The sequence below is a fragment of the Danio rerio genome, chromosome 8 (genome assembly GCF_049306965.1).
Source record: "Danio rerio strain Tuebingen ecotype United States chromosome 8, GRCz12tu, whole genome shotgun sequence".
NCBI classification, from domain to species: domain Eukaryota; kingdom Metazoa; phylum Chordata; class Actinopteri; order Cypriniformes; family Danionidae; genus Danio; species Danio rerio.
Genome location: NC_133183.1, coordinates 19352492 through 19377775, shown reverse-complemented (window position 1 = coordinate 19377775; position 25284 = coordinate 19352492). Strand labels below are relative to the sequence as shown.

General features: G+C 37.0%; 1 protein-coding gene across 3 annotated transcripts in view; it reads left to right on the top strand.

Annotated features, from left to right (window-relative positions):
* Window positions 1-2984: 2984 nt before the first annotated feature.
* The window catches only part of skia (v-ski avian sarcoma viral oncogene homolog a), a 120573-nt gene continuing 98273 nt past the window's right edge, over window positions 2985-25284 (top strand). For 2 of the 3 annotated variants that reach the window (XR_012383557.1, XM_073909098.1), the window contains exon 1: window positions 2985-4305. Coding sequence is in view for 2 of the 3 variants with exons in the window: in XM_073909098.1 (XP_073765199.1) it covers window positions 3394-4305 (912 nt within the window). In the remaining variant the exon portion in view is untranslated. The remainder of the gene's footprint in view (window positions 4306-25284) is intronic. The other variant, NM_130935.3, reaches the window with a different exon arrangement.

Below are 25284 nucleotides of genomic sequence, written 5' to 3'. Positions count from 1 at the left end.
AGGCAACTGTACATAGTGTGAGTAAGCCCTAAGTACATTTCCATTGCATTGTGATTATAAAATGTATATTTTTTAGAAAGGTAATGTGTCGCTTAACCAACCCAACTTTTTAGATTAGGAAAAAAGTCTATTTATAATAATGAAATAATGGACAAAACAATTATTTCCCAATAAAATATGCAATTGTTGCAAATTCTTTTCAAAATAAAACCCAAGAACTAATACATTTTGTCAAACTTTTAAACAGGATTAACTGGCCTTTGTTAGTTAATTAATAAATCACACAAGATCTTTTGCTGAGGTTATAATGTGTTTATTTTCATAAAAGTTGAACATGACAGTGGAAAACAAGATGACAGGGTGGACACTGGCGTGTATTTTTATTTCAAACTGTCAATGAGCTCCATTATATGGACTTTAAAAGGATATCCTTTATATAGACTGAGACAGATATTGCTAAAAGGTTTGTTTTGTCCACTCATGTATTGCATCTACTGGTGTAGTATGTGTGTATAAGTGTTGTAACATAAAACATTAACTAACTGACAATAAAAATAAGTAAATAAATAGTGTCAATAACAATGTATACGTCCAACCTGTCAAGGAAGGATTTGTGACAGGGTGGAAAATGACAGGGAGGACATTTTTGGCTAAAGATAGTATTTATTCAACACATGTTATACCTGCAGCTGGCACAGTGGTTAAGCTCTTTGTACACAGTTTAAAATGTATATATTTTTTTTTCTGATTTTTTTAATATTAATTAATATTTCACTATGACAGGATGTTAAGCTTAACAACATTCCGTTTTAAACACAATATGAGGAAAAATAAGAAACATAAGTGTAGATAGTTACTGTGTGCACAGCAGATGTCTTAACATCCTCTGAAGAAAGGCAGAATGGGTATGCCAATGAGTACATCGGAGGCTTTCTTAAAGGGGCATTTACCACATCATGACAGGGTGGACAGCAATTTCAAGGACATGTGCAAAATGATTAATAATATGAACAAAATAAAAGTTATTAAAATGACTTAATTAATCAAATAACTTGTTAAAGACAATACGAATATTTAAAAATCTTTTTAAATTTTATCTTATTTACCTACTTTTTTGGCTCAATGTAGTTGCTGAGCAGTGTGTGGGACGTGGCAAAACCACACCCATTCAATGAAGGAATATGACAATAATTGACATAAACAGATTTCAAAACACTTATAATTCTACCTGCATGTGTGTCAATCAGTCTTTTTTGAAGTTTGTTCGAGTTTGGTGAACTGATGCAATGCATCAAGGCCATTTGTCCCACTGTAATCCACCTGCAGTAACGCACCAGCAGGGCTAGAGGGCACTACTGCAACAGATTACATTGATCTCCTGTTTACTGTTGGACTCAATCTAAAGAGAATTAATAATAAATCGCTGGCATATGAACAGCACTGTAGTGTCAAAGGAAATGTGCATGAAATAAGTCCCATAACCATCTACAGGCAGACATAACAGTCGTGCATTCACTGTTTCAAACTTTAAGAGACGAATATATAGGTCACAGAAAGGCAGTGCTGGATGTCTGTATGGCGTAAAGCCATCACTGAAAATTGCTGTACTAATTTAAAAGTGAATACTTGATATTTATGAAAAGAATGATGGTGTCATCCATATTAGCTTGTATAATAGCTGTGATTGACCTAATGATATTATTGGCAAAACATTACAGCTGTTTTGTCATATCATGCAAATGTTGTGAAATAGGCCATGTGTGTGTTTATTAGTCATGAAGCTCCAGGACTTTCCCAGTTCAGTCTGCTGTACTCAGTTTGAGTCTAGAAGGCTCAGGAAAACCAAAACTTACAAACTCAGACCGCAGCCAGTCTAAATTAGGGCGTCTGTTAGTTTCAGACTCCACCCATCAACCCACTGATTCAACATATACTGCCCTGCCTGCCTGCAAAACGCTCTTATTTCCTCCTTTCTGAGATTTCATTTACAGTCTACTAATGTACACTTCTACCAACCATCTGAAGTGTAATTGCAGCCGTGATTATTTTTTATGAGTAATAACAACCTGCAGTGATAAGTGGCTTTTCTGAACATTTTGACTTTAATTAATAAAGAAAGAAATAGTTGTAATTGAAATAACAGAAATGAATGTTTAAGTAAAATGAGTGGAAACAAAGATAAACGCATATGGAGAAATTATATATTTTTGTATTATTTTCATATACAATTATGTATTATATGATTAACTTAATCAATTATTTTTATAATTATGTAACTATTCTAATTATTATTCATGTGTTATTTTACTTTTATTATTCAAGTTAAAAGTGACAAATGAAACTTAGTAACCTATTCAGAGCAATTAATGTCAAATTTTATAACATGGTTATTACATATGTTATAACACTGTTATAAACACTTTCAATATATTTGATAAATGTAATACAATAGCAATGCAGAAACGTTTTCTTTCTTTCTTTCTTGTATTCTTTATTCGTTCCCCTTTTTTCTGTATAATCTATTTTAAGATTATTTGGTTTGAGTAAAATATCACAATCATTAAACAAAGCTTTGTTCAATAAATTTAAGAAATAATTAATAGCAGTGTATAAATAGTTGCAGTGCTATAATTAAAAAGTAATAAATATTTAATCCACAAATAAAAAAATAAAGTTGATGAATTACTATCCAAAAATAAGACAATACTTTAACAGTAAATTGTTTAAAAGTGTAAAAAAAAACTGTGTTAAGTACAGTGACCGTCTCTCTACAGCAGTGGGGAGTGAAGGATGGTTCTTGGAAGAGCCACAGTCTGCGGAGTCAGTCACATTCTTGGCTAGGATTCAATGACTGAGCCAGACACACACAAACACTGAGAGAGAGAGAGAGAGAGAGAGAGAGAGAGAGAGAGAGAGAGAGAGAGAGAGAGAGAGAGAGAGAGAGAGAGAGAGAGAGAGAGACTCTGCTGCTCACTGACTCACTCATACTGAACTGCAGGGGCAGAGGAGCGGAGGCGACGCGCCGTGTCCGGCTGCAGCGATCTCTACTCGCAGGCAAAAACACGGATTTAAAGTTTGCGGATTGTGTATTTGACTCGTGAAATTGACGTGGGACAAGTTCGGCCTTTCCGTGGGATAGTTCTGCTGCAACTTGCGCGCTTTTGCTCGTGTTACACTTGAGTTTTCTGTCTGTGGATATGGACAGAAGAGAGCCCGCTGCAGGGGAAGAAGACGCGCCGGTGGAAACCTTCGTCTGAGCGGGGATTTGATGAAGCCCTGTGGGCCTTCTTGTGCTTGTTTTCACGGACTTGGATTTAGAGACGCAGAACCAGGACCTTTGAGTCGCATTTCTTGCCCGACACTTGGTTTCAACGACAACGCGCTGCGCGAAACATGGAAACAGTAGCGCGACAGAGTTTCCAGCCTCACCCGGGACTGCAACAAACTCTCAAACAGTTTCACCTGAGCTCCATGATCTCCCTCGGAGGACCGGCCGCGTTCTCGGCCAGGTGGCAACACGATTTGCTCTTCAAGAAGGACGGTAAAGACATCCCGGAGCCCGTGCTGCACCTCCCCCCGATGCAGCCTCCTCCGGTGATGCCCGGGCCGCTCTTCATCCCGTCCGACCGCTCAACCGAGAGGTGCGAGACGGTCCTGGAGGGTGAGACCATCTCGTGCTTCGTGGTGGGCGGCGAGAAGCGCCTGTGCCTGCCGCAGATCCTCAACACGGTGCTGCGGGATTTCTCGCTCCAGCAGATCAACTCTGTGTGCGACGACCTGCACATCTACTGCTCGCGCTGCACCGCCGACCAGCTGGAGATCCTGAAGGTGATGGGCATCCTGCCGTTTGCCGCGCCGTCCTGCGGGCTCATCACCAAGACGGACGCGGAGCGGCTATGCAACGCGCTCATCTATGGGGGCACGTACCCGCCGCACTCCAAGAAGGAGCTGTACGGCTCTATTGAGCTGGAACTCACCGAGAAGAGCTTCAAGATCTACCACGAGTGCTTCGGGAAGTGTAAGGGTCTGCTGGTCCCGGAGCTCTACACAAGTCCCAACGCGCCCTGCATCCAATGCATGGACTGCAGGCTCATGTACCCGACCCATAAATTCGTGGTGCACAGTCACAAATCGCTGGAGAACAGGACTTGCCATTGGGGCTTTGACTCGGCCAACTGGAGGGCGTATGTGCTCCTGAGTCCGGATTACACGGGGAAAGAGGAGAAAGCGCGTCTGGAGCAGCTCCTGGATGACATTAAGGAGAAATTTGATTTCTCCAATAAATACAAGCGGAAAGCATCACAGGTGAGTCGATTTGTTGCGTTTTACGCTACATCCTCTCTTCTAGAAGTGTAACATTTTTTTTTTTTGGGGGGGGGGGGGGGGGGGGGGGGTCTCCTGCAAGTGTCAGAGGTCCATGACAAGCAGTTTTACTTTAACTTTTTAAAGTAAGCCAGTAGTGACTACCATCTTTTCCAGTTATATGAATAACTTTTCATTAGATACCTCTCCCTATTTAATTAATTTACTGTATTAAGTAATTAATTTCACTTAATAGATGTTATTGGAATTGGTGGTTCCATGAAGAAGCTTTAAAATGGTGTAAACTCTTATTACAAAAAAAAATTACAAAAAAAATTTGACACTAAGAAAACCCCCTCGTTCATTTTGAAGTGTGTGATTGTGCTTAATTCTATGCTGCTACTCAAATTGGTTATAGCTATTATTTTTTGCATCTGTGCACTATTCACTTCATTTCTAAACTATGTTTTCCATTCGTTACTGACACTTTTAAATGCTGTTCATCATGTATTGTTATTCATTTTGCTTTACTAGAAGTCATTGGGCTCATATGTGTGTCAGTTTTCAGAACAAATTGGATCGTATTCTAGTCATATCAGGAACTGGTGTTCAAGTTATTACTAAACATTCTTAATCTTACTTGTAGGGTTGTATATTACACAAAACCATGCAGCTATTCTGACTAGTCATCGCATCAAATAAGGAAGCAATTGAAACTTTAAGGACTGGCTTTCAGTGAAATTTAACCATATTCTATGCGGTGACTTTTAGATTACTCACTAGTAGTAAAAAAATAGATATTGTGAAAATGGCTTGCCATATATTCATTCGCCATCAGATGAATGCTTGGAAAGCAGCCAGGAGTGTCAGTACTTTGGTGACACAAACTTCAGTCTCGACAGTAAGTAGTTCTTTGGCAGACGTACAGTGCACTTCTTATAGGGACAGTCCCCTCGGCACAACCTGAGGTTAAGTGCTATTGCAATGTTCCTGAATCACCTCTGCCAGTATTCAAACCAACAATCTCACCGTTGGCAGACAAGATCTTTTAACCACTAAGCCACACCACCAGGGTGAAATTTGTATGTCTAAGGTTTTGCGTTGGCATATTCCAAGCAGTGTCAGCTTCCCTCCTTAGATGAGTGCTTGGAAATGAGCCAGGAGTGTCAGTTCTTTGGTGACCCAGTCTTCAGGCTCCAGAGACTATCATGATATTGGTTTCCCAGTCCAAATGTTACAACCCGATATCCAGGAGGTGGGAGGGGGTGGTGAGATGTGGATTCTGCCGTCAGACATCGGGATACAGTGGCAGTCACAGTGGCCTAAGTGTATTGCAATGAAATATTTAGTTTGACCAAGAAAAAAAAATAGAAATCACAGAAAGCATGTTTGCATACTGCATATAATTGACCAAAGACTAACCCTCAGTGCCGTGACCTCTGTCCCTTTGGCCTTTACAGTAGATACAGTGCTGCATGTGTAAACAAACAATCATTTAGAGCCATTAAAGGCCAGGGCGCTTGTAGTCTTCATCTTTCTCTCTCGGTCTGTCTAGTGCTTGTTTTTATCATTTCGTTCCTCCATCTGTCTCTCTCGAGCCCAGCATGACTTCCACATGTCCCACAGCAACGGCGTCATGTTATGGTAATTCAGAAATGGGTCGTTTAGCTATCACAGGTACTTGACAGTGGATGTGTTTTTAATGACTGAGCCATTGAGGGTGTAATCACAAGGCTGCTGAAGGGTGGGGGGGGGGGGGGGGGTAACGTTCTCAAGTTTGCTGCTTTGCAACACAAAGTTCATTTCTGGATGTTTTTGGCAGGAACAATGCGATTAAGCAGTCTCAGGCTGATTGTTTTATGTTTATCTGCTTTGGGTTGTCTTGGTCTCGGGTTACTCGCATGTGTGGTGGCTCTTCTTACCCCTGGGGCTTGAATGCTTGACTCTTATAGCAGACAGGGTCCTGTTTGTGAGGCAGAGGATTAGAGGAAAAGTTTTTTAGTAGTGTGCCCCTCCTGCTCCAATACACACACAAACACTCAGTGAATGGCAGGCCTGGTCATTTGCATGAACTGTTTCCCCTGAATGGAGCTGATGATGCAGGGATTGGAGTATTGTGGTGGAAACGGAATATGAACCAACAAAGAGGTGCATTCACCAACATCTCCTCCCTCCCATCTCTCTGTGATCAGCCCTCCATCACCTTCCCCCACCATCCAGCTCTCACCCAGTTACTTTTCCTTGTATGAATAGAGCAAACTGAAGTCTTCGGTGTGTTTGCGCACTTTTCCCGTTTTCTGTCTGTTTTCGCGTTGACGTTGTGTGTCATAAGTGCTTGGCCGATTGAATGGGTCCTTACAGTGAATGACGCTGCCTCGTTAACATCGAGCTGTTTCCCTCGGTCTCGAGTGAGACCAAAATGTCCCGGAGCTCTCTGCATTATCACATTATCAGACCCCCCACAGCAGGCTTTTATTCCTCTCAAGAGCTTTTCTGCCTCTCACCACACACAAGAGGGAACACTCTCAAACCGTCTGGAATCGGAAGTGGAATATATCTGTATATCCATCTAGAGAGAGGGAGATTTGGTGTATTTTTACATGCGCCCGACCGCCTGGTCACTCCTTTGCCAGGAAGAGTCAGAGATTTGATATTGATGACTTCATAATGGCTTCCACACAATTTCATTTGCGACTTGGATGTTTGTAGAGTAAGACTGAGGCCTGTAATGTACTCTATTTGAATGCTCGAAGCTACGCAAGCTCGATTCCAAATTAGGGCTTGGTGATAAAACCGTTATGGATATTTATTGACCGAACACCATTGTCTATATCGGTATGTAGTTTCGGTATAAAGCGCTATAGTTTTATTAAAATGTGGCTGTTGGGTTTAAGAGTCTCTTCAACACGTATGTTGATTTTATTATAAAAATATGATATTTTGTTTAAATATTTCTGTTTTTGACTATTTAAACTATTTGCCTTAGTAATGTTGGTAAATGAAAATTAAGTGGTTAAATATAAAAAATCCTAATATTGCTAAATGTCTTGTCAATAAATATTCTAATTATCAATATCGAATAATATGAAACACGATATTGTGATCATTTTTTTTTTTTGCAACATCGCCCAACCCTATTTCAAATGTCACTGTGCTATACAAATTCAATGGTAGTGATTATTCTTCATTTTTAATCTTCAGGATCAGTTTATTTAAACAGAAAAAATAAGGAGATTTTGTTGAGATATTTATATTTTACATTGTGATATAATGCAAAATGTAATTTAATCCCGGACGAGCCCCCATTTTTCTATCGAGCAACAAAAATCCATGAATGTGTGATTGGTGGTGCTTTAGTGGAGTTTTGGTGGTAAAATGTTTTACATTGTGATATATTGCAAAAGGTGGCGCAGTGGGTAGCACAGTCACCTCACATCAAGAAGGTTGCTGGTTCGAACCCGGGCTGGGTCAGTAGGCATTTCTGTGTGGAGTTTGCATGTTCCACTCTGGCGACCCCTGATTAAAAAAATGACTTAGCCTAAAAGAAAATGAATGAATGAACAAATTGTAAAATTTTATTTATAACCGGACGAGCCCCCACTTTGCTATCAAGCAACAAAAACCCTGTGATTGGTGGCGCTTTAGTGGAGAAATATTTTACATTGTGATATATTGCAAAATGTAATTTACTCCTAAGATGGCGAAGCATAATTTTCAGCTGTTAAATTGTGCTATTGCAACCTTGCAATACAAACGTATTTGCCCTGAGGATTCCTAATGCAATTGATTTAGACAGCAGTTTGTATGTTTGAGCGTTTTTGTCTGGGCAGCATATTCTGTGTGATTGTGACAGAGCTGTTTGGTTTTTGCTGAGTTATTTACAGATCTTACTGTTCCTCATCTGTGAAAAGTAGTCTGGCAGTCTCTCTCTCTCTCTCTCTCTCTCTCTCTCTCTCTCTCTCTCTCTCTCACTCACTCTCTCTCTCTGGGTGGGGTGAAGAAACTTCCTCTTTCTCTACTGCTTGCCGAGGGAAGGTCACAGACTGTGTAGTTACTCAACCTCCTTTAACATATGTGTGTGTGTATAAGTGTTTGTGAGAGCATGTCTGTCTGGTGCTTTCAGTCTGCAGCCGGAAGACGTAGAAAGACAGGATGTACTGTGTTCCTCACTCATACACACACTCATAATTAAGCGCAAAACGTACCTAGCCATTATCTTCTGTCAAGTTGTCTCAGGTCTTTTAATACTCTGTGGTTAAAAAAGTAGTGTCATACTTGTCTGAGATCTTGTTCAGAGGGTTCAAAAGAGTTTGGCTGCTTGGTAAACAATGCTGGAGCTTGCTGAACTGTAGTATACAGGTTCAAAGTGTAAGCATTGGTGTTGAGTTGGCTTCATGAGTTATCATGATTACTTTATACTGATAAAAATGTCTGGACGTAATTGTCAGGAGTGGTGCTGAATGATTAGGTGGATTAAGGACGAAATCGCTTTAGACTTTGTAAACAAGCCTTGTAGGTGAGTAAATGCCTCGAATAGACTCAATGCTAGGCATTTTGATTAATTAGGAATGAGTAATTACATGATACGCTTGTTAATATATCACAAATAATTAGTGTTTGGTGAAGATAAACCAAAAATCAAGGCAATTTTCATACATTATATGTCTGGCAGAAGCATTGAATGGACAAAAAGGTTATATTTTACGATACAATGGTATTGTGATTACTGCTTTAAAACATGTTCTTTTTAAATGTCTGGGTAAAAAACAACAACTTTTTCCCCCATTGAAATATATTTCATTTTAACACTTTAAATATTTTAAAACAATAAACAAGTCAGGCAAAATAACTAAAATAAATCATTGACTTCTGCAGTTTTTATTAGTTTCAAAAACACAATTTTCTTTAAAACTTTAGGCATCTTTGGATATCTTTCTTTTCTTTAGATATAAAGTAAGCCATTGTTCAGGTATACAGCATGCTTGGATGTTGGTTTATAAGCGATTTGTTTTTCAGATGTTACCTGAATCAAGGGCTGACCAGTAGCTTTTGATCTGGGGAGTCCTTTTCTGCTGGAGATACTATTGCCCTAAAAAACTCAATAGAATAGTTAAATTTAAAAAATCAATTATGAATACACTAGAAGCGGTATAGCAGAACATTTTAACGATTTTAAAACCTTGACTTTTCAAAACCGCGGTAAACCTTAAAACCGTCTATCATCCCATGCCTAGTCAATATAGATTTTTGGTTTTGTTTCTGATGCATTGAATAAAAGTTAAAGGTTGACACATTTTACAGTTGAGTTTGTCCAGCTGTCTGTTTGTCCATCCCGGACGAGCCCCCATTTTGCTATAGGGCAACAAAAGCGGGAACCCATGAACGTGTGATTGGTGGTGCTTTAGTGGAGTATTGGTGGAGAATCTCACATCATGGATGTTACCGAAGATCATCTTGAATGAGGTGTGTTTGGAGGTTTAGTACTTTCATGGTTTGCCTGCCTTTTTGGCAATTTTAGGTTAGTTGTAGTGGTTTCATTAATGTGGGTCATACCCCTGTCTGACATTTCTGAACTCATTTATTATACAGTTTTTTATATTTGATTTTGTATTTGATTTAACTTTTTATTTGACGTCTCTACTTTTGTTTTTGTTATTGTTGAGTCTGAGGTTTTGAATGGTCAATCTGTGTAAACATGTCACATGTGGAAGTTTACATAAGACATTTGACATGTATTGCTCTACCATAATTTATTGATGTGTATTTGCATGGTTAGATTTGCTTGACAATAATAGCTGTGCTTTTCATCTTTGTAGTAAAGAAAGCACAAAAAAAAGCCCATATCATGAGCATTTCCCACTTAGTCATGCATTTGATTTCCCCCTCTGAGTTTCCTGTTAAATGTGGAGGCGTTTTTATCAGGGGTTATTTAGAGAGCTTTGGCAGACGGCATGTTCTTGCCGCCAGTGCAGGAAAACCGCAGCTCAGCGATGGGAAAGCAGAGTTGCGACAGCCGCATTCCAGGACCGCCACTCCCAAAGTGCAGCGAGAGACTGAATATGTAAATGGAAGTATGAATGGGCATGAATGAAGCGTGCCCTCTTACTCTCTCGTGCGCATTCGCTGAGCGTCTGCCGGCACACACTCGCACCTGCACGCTATCATTACTCTTCCCCTGCTGACTTCTCGTCTCCTCCACAATCATCTGTGTTTTTTTTCCCTTTCTCTCGATCTTTAATTCCCCCCAGGTGCTGGAAGTGGGTAGTAAACCTCTCTAATCATCCAGTCATTAAAGCAGAACCGCTCTCAGCCTTTGAAGCCATTTTCTTGCTTAATTGTTCACTCTTTGGAAACAAAGCTACGTAATTTAGACTAAATCATGCCCTTGATGAACACCTTGCGTGTTCGCTCACTTCCGTCCTCCGCGTTCGGTTCGGCTGACTTGTGATTTTTTTTATGTCGGAGAGAGAGCGAGAGAGAGAGAGTGGCATCCTTCCAAGTGCCTCAGAGAATTCTGGGATATCTGATGGAGAAATGAAAGGGTGCAAGAGCTTTGGGAGAGGAAGCCAGTTCCCGGAGGGGATATTAGGTATGTCCCGTCTCATTCGCCAGGCATATCATTCTTAAGCCACACACACACACATGCACAGCGGACGGTTCATCTGGACTCAGCTCAGCAGCAGCTGGCCTCTGGTATGCATATCAATGGCCGTAGCACGAAAAGCTGCATTTGCGGATTTCTCTGCCCCCCCTATATGAAATGCAAGGGGTTCTACAGGCACAGAGAGTCTTGCAGCTGCCGACGATATAAACCAGAGGATCTGTCTAAGAACCGAGCTGAGCGGCTGTTCTGAGACATCACAGGTCAAAGTTTTCGTAAGTATGTTCCAGAACTTAGACTCGTGAGGTCAAAGACCTGCGAGGCAGAGAAACGGAGCCCATGTTGTTCAGTCGGTTACTGATATGAACAGGCTCTTGTTTGGATATCCGCAAGGGTCATTTTTATTGTTGCGCAAGACTGCCAGACGAGAATCTCGAACAGTATGAAACTCTACGAAAAAAAACACAGTAATCTGTTGCTTTCATAACAAAGCTCATTCCTCCCACTGATCCAGAATCCCCAAAAAAACTTGTGTGTAGTTCTGGGTGGTTATTAAATTCGACAGGGCTTTTTCTTTTCTTTTTTTAGGACTGAGCAGCAGCTGAGTGTTTTAACGAGTCTCCTTTAGGTGCTAATTAAGATATTTCAAAGAGTCCGTCACCGACAAGCCCGAACTGATGGATCATAACTGTGATTAACCGGGCGAAGAGAGAAAATATGTGGCTTTGTTTTAGAGATAAGACGCGAACATCTCCCTGGAACAATTGAGAGCGTAATTGCTTTTGTGGCTCTAATAGAATGCAAATGTAAGTCAATTCATTCGTTTTTTTTTACATTAACAGTTCAGTTCATGTGTGAAGATTCGCGCTTGGCTTATTTGCATCCTTGCTAATTTGATCAGTTTTTCACCTCTTGAGCTGAATTTTCGAATCAAAATGGCACTTATTCAGCTTTACTGTTCATCACTATTTAGCAGCCTCAGTGGGAAGTATGGCTTTCTTAGCTTTTATTTTTTCTATCAGTTACTTTAAAAGATGCCTGTGAGATCAAATATACTTAAGTAATAGGCTTCATTCACGCTGGGTGCCCTATTTAATTTGCTGAAATGAAAATAAGGATGTGAGGGATGGAAGAACAGTATATTTAATGTGTTGTCACAACTCACAACCATTTTTTTCAGCTGGAAGTGTTTTATATAGGCAAAGTTCCAATGTTTTGACATATGAATAATTGATGCCCATGTACACACTAAAAGAGAAGAGACTGTACTTCAAGCCCAAATCTTAAACTAATTTACAAAAAATTAAATAGGCTGTGAACTGTAAGTTTTTTAATCTGTTCTAAAATATTTATGATTTTAAATAAATAAGCAGTTTAATAAAAGTGACAAATTAATAAAAATATAAATAAAAAAATAACAGTGTAGTAGTAACAATAAATATTTAATTGACATCAACACATATAATAATAATAACAATAATAACACTAATAATAATAATAATAATAATAATTATTATTATTATTATTATTATATAATTTTTGTTGTCATCATTATTATTATATTATTTTTGTTATTATTATAAGTATTATTATTATTATGGTATTTAGCCGCACCATATTGGTGTTTCATAACATCTAATTTTTATGAGGTGGTTTGTTAGCCCAACACTCAACCCCCAACCTGGAGGACCAGGATATACAAACATACACTACGGACAATTTAGCTTACCCAGTTCACCTACAGCACATGTCTTAGGACTGTTGGAGCACCCGGAGGAAACCCCTTGTAGACACGGGGAGAACATGCAAACAGACACAGGCAGTGTCTAACAACAATAATAATAATAATAATAATAATAATAATAATAATAATAATAATAATAATAATAATAATAATAATAATAATAATAATAATAATAATAATAAATAATAATTAATTTTGAAATAATGAAGATCAAAGTCTTTTTAAGGATATTCCAGAAATTATTTGGTCAAAAATACATATTTTTAAAATGAATTAATGTAATGAAAAAAATTTTACTACAAATTTTATAATTTATGTACATTTATGTATTTTTTATTTAAGTTTTAATTGATTTATAAAAAAAGTTTTGTTTTTATTTGTATAAAGATTTTGTTTTTATTTTAATTAAAAATAAAATCATAATAAAATAAAACATATACAAAATTCTAAACAGTCCCCTTCCTTCTTAGAAATATAATATTGGCCAAATCTGATGGGAATTATACTACTAAATGTTGACAATTTAATTAGCCATTAATGAAGTTCTAATCTAGTTAAAACTCTGCCTGCTAGCAAACTCGCTAGTTTTTAAAACTCAAAGCACTGCAACTCAAGAGAGCTAACCTGAAGCCCTCGCAGCCCACACAATCACAGGCGAAGAAACCTTTCGATTTCAGTTATATTGCAATCGAAAACAACAACAGTGCCTTAATATGCTCCCTTACATAATTTCCCCTCGTCATAGCCTAAGCCATGTTGTGACATTATATCACATGCGCTTGTTAAGCCTCCTAGTCATTCCGGCCCTCCCCCAGGATGCAGTAGCCCAAAATCTCATTAATGTCAGATGGAGATAAACACAGATAAAAGAGAGAGGTTCATCACAGGCCATCTTCTCTTTTCACACTCCTTCCACCAACCCCCACACATCAGTCAGCCCGGGCGCTGAGTGTGTGTGTGTGTGTTTGTATTGGCTGGCCTTTGGGAGAGTATTCATATACCTGGGCGATTGGGATGGATGGGGGAGGTGGAGGCCGATGGCAGACAGAGGAGTGTGGGATGGAGGAGGGAGATTTTTTTTCTCTGTCTGGCATTAACATGGAGGAGGGGTGGGAAAATAGATGGGTTTCAGGGGATTTCCTCAGTTACTCTGATTGTCGATGTAAGACTGGATGCGGTAATATGTAAGGTGTGAGATAAACGTTTGGTTAAATATGAGACACTGTTTTTTCCATGCGTCTGTCAAGAGCTCCAAATATGACAATTAAATCTAAGGGCAAAAACTCCATGAAACATTTGCGAATCAAGCGCCGTTTAAATCCAGTGGGTGAATAAAAATTTGTTATGCTCTTAAAATATGCACCCACTTTGATGATTGACTTTCGGTCAAGGATTTTAGGATGACCAAAGCAACATTTCAGTTGTCTGACTGCAGGTTTATCTATTAATGGGGTACCATCGTGCCCCAGTTCCCACAGAAAGACGGGCTGCCATTTTCGCTGTTTAAATGAGCTACGTGGTTTTGCTAAAAAATGCACGACTTTCTTTTTTCTCACTGATATCGCAATGTGAACATTCGCAACAGTCACATTCATATGCAATGTTGAGTCGGAATTATAGTTGACCAGGAGCAAAGAACTGTATTGAATTACTGTATCTATACAGAATTTATATGATTTATGCAAAAAAAAAAATCCAAGTATTTACATTTCAAAGCAAAAACATGTATTTTTTACCATTTTAATTTGACCTATTTTCAGGAAAAACTCTTCATTTCGACTTATTTCTTTGGAAGTTCAAAACAAAACAAAGTTTTTATTTGAGCTAAGAACTTTTAAGATATTTGGACTAGAAATGAAACAAAGTAAAGTTTAAAAAAAAAAAGCGTTGCTATCATTCAATTTCTGTACCTGAATATTGTTGGACTATGGGACGATAACCATTTTCAAGGTATATCGCAGTTTATAAAAGTCAAGGTTTTGAAACCAAAATATTGTTATCGTTCCATTGATATATACAAGATTTTTTTGTTCATGTTTTATTTTGGAGTTGAAAAGATATGCAAAGATGCCATTTAAAAAAGTAAAGAAATCTCTATATGTTTTAAGTTTTTGTCTTAAAAAGAATGTATTTTTGAGTAGTGAGCACAATACCGTCAAACTGTGACATTTTTATCCAAAGTTATTATACCATCAGAATCTTATACAGACCCATGCCTTTATTAATCTCCCCAGAAAACGATCAAATACTGCAATCCAAACTATCTTGTGAAACTGTCCATATCGCAATATTTATGGCAGAACATTTTTTTTTAAATATCATTTTATTTTTAGTATCATGCAGCCCTAGTTTCCATCGCAGTGTATGTACTTTTTTCTTATCTGTCTAGTTGTAAGTTGTGCGCTTTTATGTGCATTTTAATATGTATGCACATCTCAGTGTTCTCATTAAGATTTCATTCAGAAAAACAGCTAAATGGAAACATGCCGAAACTTGACAAGTCAATGAAAAGAAAACCTCTTTGCACTTTATTAATTTGTGTCTGTAGATTTCACTTAGAGTTCATAAATCTCCACTTCAGCAGCTTTTATACCAAACTTCAGTTTCTTTTTCATACCTATCTGGTGAAGGTTTTTCAGAGGGACATGTTTATACATGCATAATATGCCTGATTTTATACAACATTTTCTTTCTGGCTGTTTGCAGGACACTCAAAAAATTATTTGTGCTACTTGTTCTATTTACTTGATTAAAATGAGCTGAAACAACACAATTCTGGAGATTTTTAGGGAAACTTAATTGCTTTGTGTTCAATCTATTTATATTTGTTGTTAACTTAATTGATTTGTGTTTGGACAACATTATTGAATTTGCAGTGTATTATCAGATCAATGAAGTCATATAAAGCGATTAGCAAAACCTCCTCTGTCAAAACCTTTTTTGTGCTAGAAATGTATGTGAATCAGCAAATACTTCTTTAAATAATGCCTCATTTGTATATTTAAACAACATTTTGTAAAACTTGTAGTACACAAAATGTTTGCAATTCTAAATGGACTCAGTCAAACGGGACTACAGAGATAATTATACTTCATTTTTTATTCTATTCACCTGCGGTGTCTCGCCTTAATGAAAGACATGAACATTTAATGTCAGACAGACTGTTAGGATCAAATAGCACGTCCAAGTGAGTGGATGAATTAGCTAAACAAGTGGGAAAGAAAAGGAGCTTGATCCAGCGTGCTGTCTGGCAGTTCATTTCTGGGACATGCGCTCTTCGCTTTAAATAAATAACACCTCGTTCGCTCCTGCTTTTTTTGTATTCATTCATTCATGCGGCTGCAGATATGTATTATTAATGACAGTTAAGCACGCAGAGAAGGAAACACTTTTTCCTGGATTTTGAAAAATTCATCCCGCAACTGAATCAGCATCCATTTCAGCAGAGAAGTCCTCTTTCTCTGCTTTAATCTAAAATAGTTTGCCTTCACAAAAATAATGTTTATTAAAATCAACAGTTTGATTTTGTACATTTTCTTTCATATTTTGATTGCATTGCACAGTTCTGAAATGATTTTTGTTTACTGATGATGTAACCAAGGCTGTCTGGGTGGGGACAAATGATATGAACCAATAATATCTTAGTCTTGTCCAATGTTCATAACCCAATTAATTGCAAATGGATACATTCAAACACGTTTATTGATATATATTGAGCAGTAAATCTGAAATATGTCATATTGAAGAAGTCACTTTTTTATAGTTTCCCTTTTTGTTGAATTTGTGTCAGATTTTTTCAGCTGTTTTTATTTTTTCAAGGCCACAAATAATGGAAATAATAACAAATAATTTTCTATCTGAAAATTGCAGCCCGGTTCTTTAGACTGCCTCTGTGATTGAAGATCGCTGAGCTAAATATGTGTTTTTTGGTGTGTGTGCTCTGGGATTTTCTGCTATGTCAGCTGAGCCCTATTGTCTTTGTGTGACAGAGTGAGTCAGCCTTTAGCTGGCAGTGTGTGTTTATGTGCGCTTGTGTGTCTAAGAGCAGTCCGACACATGACCCTTCTCATCAAACCCCTCTCTATTCAGGCACACTGACCAATCGGATGCTTCCCTAAACCTATTATAGGACAGATGGCTGTCTGACAGAGGCAGCGTGACACACACAAACACACACATAAAGAGACACTTCCTTAAAGTGGATGACTATAAAAAAACACTTTTTTTTGGAGTCATACTGACCCTGTATAGCAGCTTTCCTTACATCTGCACATCATAATTTTGAATGACGCTACATACATTATATTTGATATAAATTATTATAATGTTTTGCATAATTAAATTTAAACCTAATTTTAATTTATTAGACATTTTCTCTCTTTTTTTGTATATGTTATAAACTTTTTCTTTTTGTCAGTAATGCTTTTTTATTCTTAGTAACACTGTGTAGAAATTATTTATTATTTTATTCAATAAATGAAATATTATTTATAATCAAACATATTTTATTGATAATTAAAACTGGCAGTTAAAATTCTAATTAAGTTCCAGAAGGAATAATGTTTGCAGAAAAACTCATTAAAAGTAATGCTATTCTTTTTAAAATTGTGCTTTCATCAAGGAACCCTGAGTTTTAAAAAGCGTATTAGGGTTTCCAAAAATAATATATTGTTTTCAAGAGCATTGGCAGCAGAAAAACGAGCAAAAATGAAATGTATTATAAATGAAAATGTTTTTTAGTATGTTATATCGAATATTATGTCAAATATATTGCAGAATGATCCTGTATTTTAATCAAATAAATGCAGTCATAGTGAGTACTTCAGGCATCTAAAAATATTATAAAATAAATAAATAAATCTTTTCTGGGCAAAAATTATGACATTGAGATGCTTTTGTATAATATAAAATACAAACAATATATAAATATAAATATAAAATTGATATTTGATATTAAAAATAAGTTATTAAAACTTTTTTCTAGGCAAAAATTATGATATTGAGATGTAATTGTATAATATAAAATGCAAAAAATATATAAATAAAAAATTGATATTTAATATTTGATATTAAAAGTAAATTAATAAAACTTTTCTGGGCAAAAAAATATGATATTGAGATGTTTTTGTGTATTATAAAATGCAAAAAAATATCTAAATATAAAACTGATATTTGATATTTGAAATAAATTAATAAAACTTTTTTGCGCAAAAAAACATGACGTTAAAATGTTTTTGTATAATAAAATAAAATAATATATTTATATATATAATTGATATTTAATTTTCATATGAATTAATTAACACATTAGTTTATTCATTTTAAATTAATAATACTTTTCTGGCCAAAAATTTTAACATTGAGATGTTTTTTGTATAATATAAAATACAAAATTTTATATTTGATATTAATATTTATATACACATAAAATATGAATAATTATGTGAAAATCATTGTTATCATAAATATATGTTCAATCCTAAATATGGTGTGAATTATAATATTTACTTTTAAAGTTTTACTATCATTTATTGTTTTTTTTTATTTTTATCATGTACCATGCAAGTTCGTAAAGACTTTTATAAGCATGTAAAGCCTTGCAGGCTCAGAAAGAAAGAAAGAAATAGACACGCGACATCCTTCCTCACCCCGTTCTAAATGAAGCACCCGCCTGGGCCCAGTGGCACTGGTTTGCGTTGCACCATAATTTGGTTTGGTTAGTCAGACTTATATAACTGGCCGTTCTTTGAAGTGTGCCCTGCACTGAAGGATCCTACTCCATAATGTGTAATTTGACATTGAAATGAGTAGACAGACATACTATTACAGTACACGGCTAGAAAATATGCAACTCCCATCCTCTAGTTATGTTTGCTGAGAGTGGAATGAAACACCGCTGTCTGCGCTTTTGGCTACATCTACAGAGCGAGACAGATGACGGGTTTGCCATCGTGACTGCTGTTCTGATGTCAGTTCCAGACTGGCAACAGGGTATGGAAGATATTAAGCGGACAATTCATAGCACGAATGCGGATCAAATACGTTTACTCACTCATAACTCCGTCTGTCACCCACCCAAATGCTTCATCATTGAATCAGGCCATCCACACATTCACACACTCAAAGCGCTTTTTCATCCAAACGGTGATGGTGACAGCCTTTCCACTGACTTGTTGACGCAATTCAATAGCCTACATAACCTGCCCACAGAAAACATGCCCAAATTTTGAACAGATTTTTTATTACTCTGCCTTTATGTAACTGTGATTAAGAGTGAAATAAAACCTGAAGCAAACAATGCACACTCAATACACATTCAATACATGTACAGTGCGTAATTGAGTACACCTCATTTTGAAAATGAATATTTTTATCCATTTCTCAGTGAATATAGCCAATGCATTTTGGTGCATTTAAACAAAACAGCTTTATTAAACAAATATATTTATTATAATAATATTTTAGTCACCAAACATATTTAGAAATTGAAAGATAATACAATTATATTCAAGAAAAATATGGGGAAAAAATTACAATTTACAAAGTTTATCTAAATTTTTTTTTTTTTTTTTTGCTTCTCTTGAGTTTTTAAATTTATATTTAATATTTTTCTATAACAAAAATTTGGGTGTTCTATTTTTGGGTGTTTTCGTAAGTTATCTTGTTAGATAAGCTCCAGATTTGGCTTCAGTACTGACTAATCTAATGTATATGCACAAATATAATATTGTATAGCTTCCTATTAAAAACAGATATATTTGTGAGGGGTGTACTTATATATGCTGAGCTCTGTGTTTGTAAATTGTCCAGCCTCATTGTGTAGTTGTGCTTGAGAATGTTAGCAGACATCCCATTAGCTGTTAGCAAACATCCAGGCATCACCCACGCTGCTGAGTAAGGTGTTTATGAAAATGTAAATATGCAATGCACGTTTGTTTTGCTAAGTAGCAGCAACTAAAGTAACAGTGGTGAGAAAACAGCAGTTATAAGTGCACTAAGCAATATTTGGAAAAAAACACTTCTTAGCACAGAATGTTTTGTGTGAGAGTAGCGTTCAAGTCAGGCTAAGGTAGATCATATTTACTATACAGCCAGAAGTTTATAGGAAATAGTTATGAATTAACTCTAAACAATGTTTAGTTTGGGATGATTTTTGTTCCAAATTATATTACTTCAGTTCGTTCTTCAATTTAGCTTGAATTATACACTGTAAAAACTGCAGGGTTCCACACAATTAATTAATGTTGTCCCATCACAAATCAATTAAGTTACACTTTTAACAAATTTATGTAGATTCAACATAAAAAAATTAAGCTGCTCCAATGAAATCTCAAGAATTGTGTTGATTCAGCCTATTTTAAATAAGTAGTTTGAACAAGCAAAAAAAAAAAATTGTGTGTATCCTGGCTTTAGTCAAACACAAAGGAAGAACATTCATTCCTTAATTTTTTAAAGTCCTTATTTATCAGGGGTCGCCACAGCGGAATGAACTGCCAGCTTGTTTAGCATATGTTTTACACCGCCGATGCCTTCCCAGCCGCAACCCAGTACTGGGAAACACCCATACACTCACACTCATATGGCCAATTTAGCTTATTCAATTCACCTATAGCGCATGTCTTTGGACTGTGGGGGAAACCGAAGCACCTGGAGGAAACCCACGCAAAACACAAAAAGAACATGCAAACTCCACACAGAAATGCCAACTGACCTAGTCAGGGCTTGATCCAGCAACCTTCTTGCTGTGAGGCAACAACGCTACACATTGATTCACATGGGAAAAACAAATTTTATATTAATAGCTGGATTTACTGTCAAAATATGGATTTTTTTTTTAATGTAAATTTGTATATTAGAATTGATCCTCTACTGATCATCTACTTTCATTGTGTTTCGGACTTTCCAGACTGGAAAACTAACCCCGAACCACTTTTTTTCTGTGGTAGAAACACATCAAAGCTACCCGACACTGGCAGCCTTTCAAAGAAAACAAGGTTACGCTTTTGTTTACTAAAAGGTGAGTAGCATCTGAGTTAGCAGACGTGTCGGTTCCACCATGACATCACTCAGGTGAAACCCTGACCACAGAACACACAGTAATCTTGTTTCAAAGTTGACCTTTTACAGGCCACAGGCCAAGAATTACAAGATTACAGGCCACACAACTGGGGCAGAGCGCGAGTGTGTGCTTGTGCGTGTGTGTGTGAATGTTAGTCAGTCTAACCACACAAAGACTTGTTCTCACACCCGGCTAAATGAACAACCACAACGCTGCGGTCTGAAACACAGCACGGCTCTGCCATTGATGTCTCCTGCGTGTTTGCATTTCTTCAGGAGGCAAATCAGTCTTTTTGTGTCATTTTGTGCTCGTGTGAATGATAAATAAAGGGAGGGTGCGGACCTAATGTTGAGGGACACTCATGGTCACAAGTGGGGTTTTGTGTTTGGGGTGATGAAGAGCACGCCAAAGGTCCCACTTCTCATCCTGAGGTTCAACTAGGCTCCTTTTGTCCTTCGCATGCTTAAAAAGAATCAGCTGGAGCTCAGGAACAGGACTAAGACTAAAAGACAAAGCCCAGACTTGAGACTATTGTCTTGGCTTTGGTCTTCACTTTATTTTTTCTCAGGCTAAATGTCCATTTCCAAGGACAACATCGTTAAAAGTTTTAATAATCATTCTAATGTTGTAATAATAGGGAGGTTTGCAATAAGTATTAAACAGTTACAACACAGCTGAGGAATTACATTGTTGGTTCTGAATGTATCCAGCCGATGAACTATAAACAAACACAGACAGTCAATTAAAACAACACCCTAAAATAAGCTTGAATGCTAAAATTGTAGATGACATAACTGCAATTTGTCCCTTACAAAGATTAATCATAGTTTTATTACAGTAAAGTTGTAGTAAACATGTTTTAGTATGTAATTTCCATTTGTATAATTACAGTTTTACTACAAATACCCTGGTAAAATGTAGTTGTGTTTTTCTTTTTTTTAAGTATGTTGTAGATTTCCCAGTAATGGGTTGCAGGACATCTGCTGCGTAAAAGATATGCTGGATAAGTTGGGGGTTCATTCCGCTGTGGTGAGCCGAAAAGAAAATGAATGTTGTTGTAGATGCCAATATACAGTACTTATTTCTATAGTTACTGTTTATTGCTTTATAATGTAGCATTAACAGAGAAGCCACACAAATGGTCACATTTTACATTCAAATAGCACTATTCACTTTTAAAATCACAAACTGTTGTGTTAATATTCACTTAACATCTGCAAGGGAATGGTTCCGCTTGTTGATACGTCAGCGTGTGTTCTCAGGCGTCTGTCAATAGTATTTCAGTACTTAAGCTAATGCTAACTTTTGTTTTCTCCTCACACATTTTCTGAATACGTTTGAAAAATTGACTTCTTTGCCTCAGACACAACAAAATAATCGCTTCCCCACTTCCTGGTTTGTGTTGCTAAAGATGGCTGCCAGTTAAAGCCCTGCGGCTGTAGTGGAGAGGCAGTGCTAGGCGTGACACAGAAAGCTTGTCATTTTGTTCTTTGATTAAGGGACGCAGTGTATCAGTTCCAGCCTTAAAGCCTGCAGGCTATTTTGGTATGCTGAACAGGTAACAAAAGAATGTCTGTCTCTGTTCAACAGCTCCCTTCCCCCGCGCTTTCTCTCGCTGGAGCCTCTGCTGTCAAGCGCTAACAATGGCGTGCTAGTCGGTGGCCCACATGAATCATGTTGCGGTTTTCAAATCATTTCACATTGCGGTTAACAAATTATATTTCATTTTCAGATTCACAATTAGTTAAATTGATTTATTAGACATATGCCGGTGGGGTGCACGACCATTCAGAGTTCTTACTGAAGTACATTTTTATACAACATGTTTACCTGTAAAGCACAGGAACATAGTCATTCATTAATTTTCCTTTCGGCTTAGTCCCTTTATTAATCTAGGGTCACCACAGCGGAATGAACCACCAACTTATCCAGCATATGGTTTACACAGCGAATGCCCTTCCAGCTGCAACCCATTACTGGGAAACATCCATCCACACTTATTCACACACATACACTAAGAACAATGTAGCTTACCTAAATCAACTATAGCACATGTTTTTAGACTTGTAGTGGAATCCGGAGCACCCGGAGGAAACCCACGTGAACACGGGGAGAACATGCAAACTCCACACAGAAGAAACACAATCTGTTGCTCATTTTATTTTGTTTTATTAGACACATTATTACATTATTGTTATTAACACATTATTATTAAGTTCCAGCAATTTTACCGTTAGACCATTAAGTCAACATTATGTCAGTATTGACCCCTTGATCTTGAATAATATGCTTTGGATTAAATATCTGCTTTTTCATCGTAATTGACATGTTTTACAGAGAAAATGGGCACTTTGGAAAGGTTTTTTTTTTTTTTTTGCCAGAGGAAAGACAATATGTCTGCACTATAAGTGTATTAGTGTGATATTCAGTGATTAGAAAGAGGACATCAGAATTACTATTTGTAAATTATTTTAGCAAAAGAAAGATGTAGATGTCTCATTTTGTGCAGTCAAGGCTGTAAAATATAATAAGTTATCCACTTATATTCAGTAAGTTATCCAATAAGTTATCCAAAATATAATAAGTTGTCCACTTTATTTTGCTTTTATAATCAGGGTTAGAAAAAAGTTATATCAGGGTTTATAATTATAGGCCTATATACTGGTTATCAGCTTCCAAAAATAAAGAGATATCGGTATCAGCCAAAATTTCTATGTTGTGCATCCTGAAATAGGAGGGACATTCTACCATGAACATACATTATCTGTCCCTGAAATAAAAACATTAATACAGTGAATAAAAAGAATTTCATCCTAAAAATGTCTAAAAAGGACTAATGGTTGATTTCACTTTACAAATGTACACATGTAATTGTCCTTGTCTCAGCCCAACTGAACCTACAGCTTTAATATTTTTGTTATGCTAAAAACTGTTATTCAGAAAAAAAACAACTTTTTGAAATAGCAAGTGCTAGTTTTTATCATTCATATCAATTGATTAAAAACATAAAAATATGAATAAATTATACAAATAAATACCACAAATATATAATACAAATACATTTACAATTGTCCCTATGTTTCTGTCAGTTGTCACATTTGCATAAAATTTAGCATAAAATGCGTGCAATACACCTTTAAGGCTATGACTCGGAAGTGACATCATTTGATGGAGAACTAGCTGACCATGATCAAGGATGTGTTCTATCATTGAATCATATGATATTTTTGAGGACGACAAGCTTAAGTCAGGGCCTGTCACGTTATTTATAAGTGAAAATGTAAGTTTCTTGTAGAATGTCCCAGGAATCCTTGAAAAGAGATTAGACACATCTCTTAACCAATCAGAAGTTCAGAAAGAGTTTAAGGGTTGAAGGAGGTAGTGTATACACAAATGTCTGTGTGCTCTCGGCTTACTCCAGGTGAATTAAAAGCGTTGGAAACAATGGCATTTAATACCATTAGCATCCGGGGTACTGCTGTGCCTCTGGTTAGCGATCGTAGGTCATAGATCCCTCGCAATTAATACTATTCCAGCCTGGTACCACTCCTCCAAATGAGCTGACAGTGGACATGCTAAATAAAACAATGTGTGTGAAACTAGAGCTGTGTGTATGTGTGTGTGCCCGTGAAGGGAGGTAAAGGCTCAGGTTAAAGCCACATGGCTCCCCCTGCGCTTGGCGCTAACCTGCAGACGTCCTACACCACCGCTACAGTGGAATCCATTGATTTACTGTCTGAAACCCCTCCTCGCCTGCCCACGCATGTAATCTCGCTTTGAAAAGGACTGTCACACACACTCACATGCAAACACAAGCACACACAGACATGGAATCAGAGAGAAAGCCGAACACAATCTCAGCTTGCTTTTTTTCTAAGAGGAAATTGAGGATAATTGTACCCTCCAACTAGTCCGCCTGGTTTTAAAGGGGCATCCTATATCTGACAATACTTTATTGTGTACTTTCTATACGCTTGTCTCACTGAAGTACATAGTCTGACATAAATCGCACCAGTAGAGAGATCTAATTACAGGTTACTACTATTTACATCTGCGCTGCAGTGCAGACTTCTGTAGTACAAGTCTGATGTATCCCCTCTCTCTTTTTCATTCTTCACTTTGACCTTTATCTCACTATTAGGCCTATCAGTCTGTTTAATTATCTCTTTACCTTGGCTTCTAACAATCTGTCGTATCAGTAGGTCAAGGTAGTTGCTGTTTTCTACAATTCCGTGTCAACAACATTCTGCTTTCAAGCACTTAGTTCAAGACTATACTCTATGAATCTGCTCTCCTATTGAAGAAATGCATGGAGGGAAGCTGGCAATCATTTCAGTTCAATTCAATTCATGTTTGTTTCTATAGTTTTTTTTTACAATGTAGATTGTGTCAAAGCAGCTCAACATAGACGTTCTAGTAAGTTGAAAGTGTGTCAGTCCAGTTTTTAGAGGTGAAGTTCAGTTTAGTTCAGTTTATTGAGGTTTAAATGTCACTGCTGAAAGTCCAAACACTAAAGAGCAAATCCACCGATGCGCAGCTCCACAAGTCCCAAACCAAGCGAGATAACAAACTTCACCA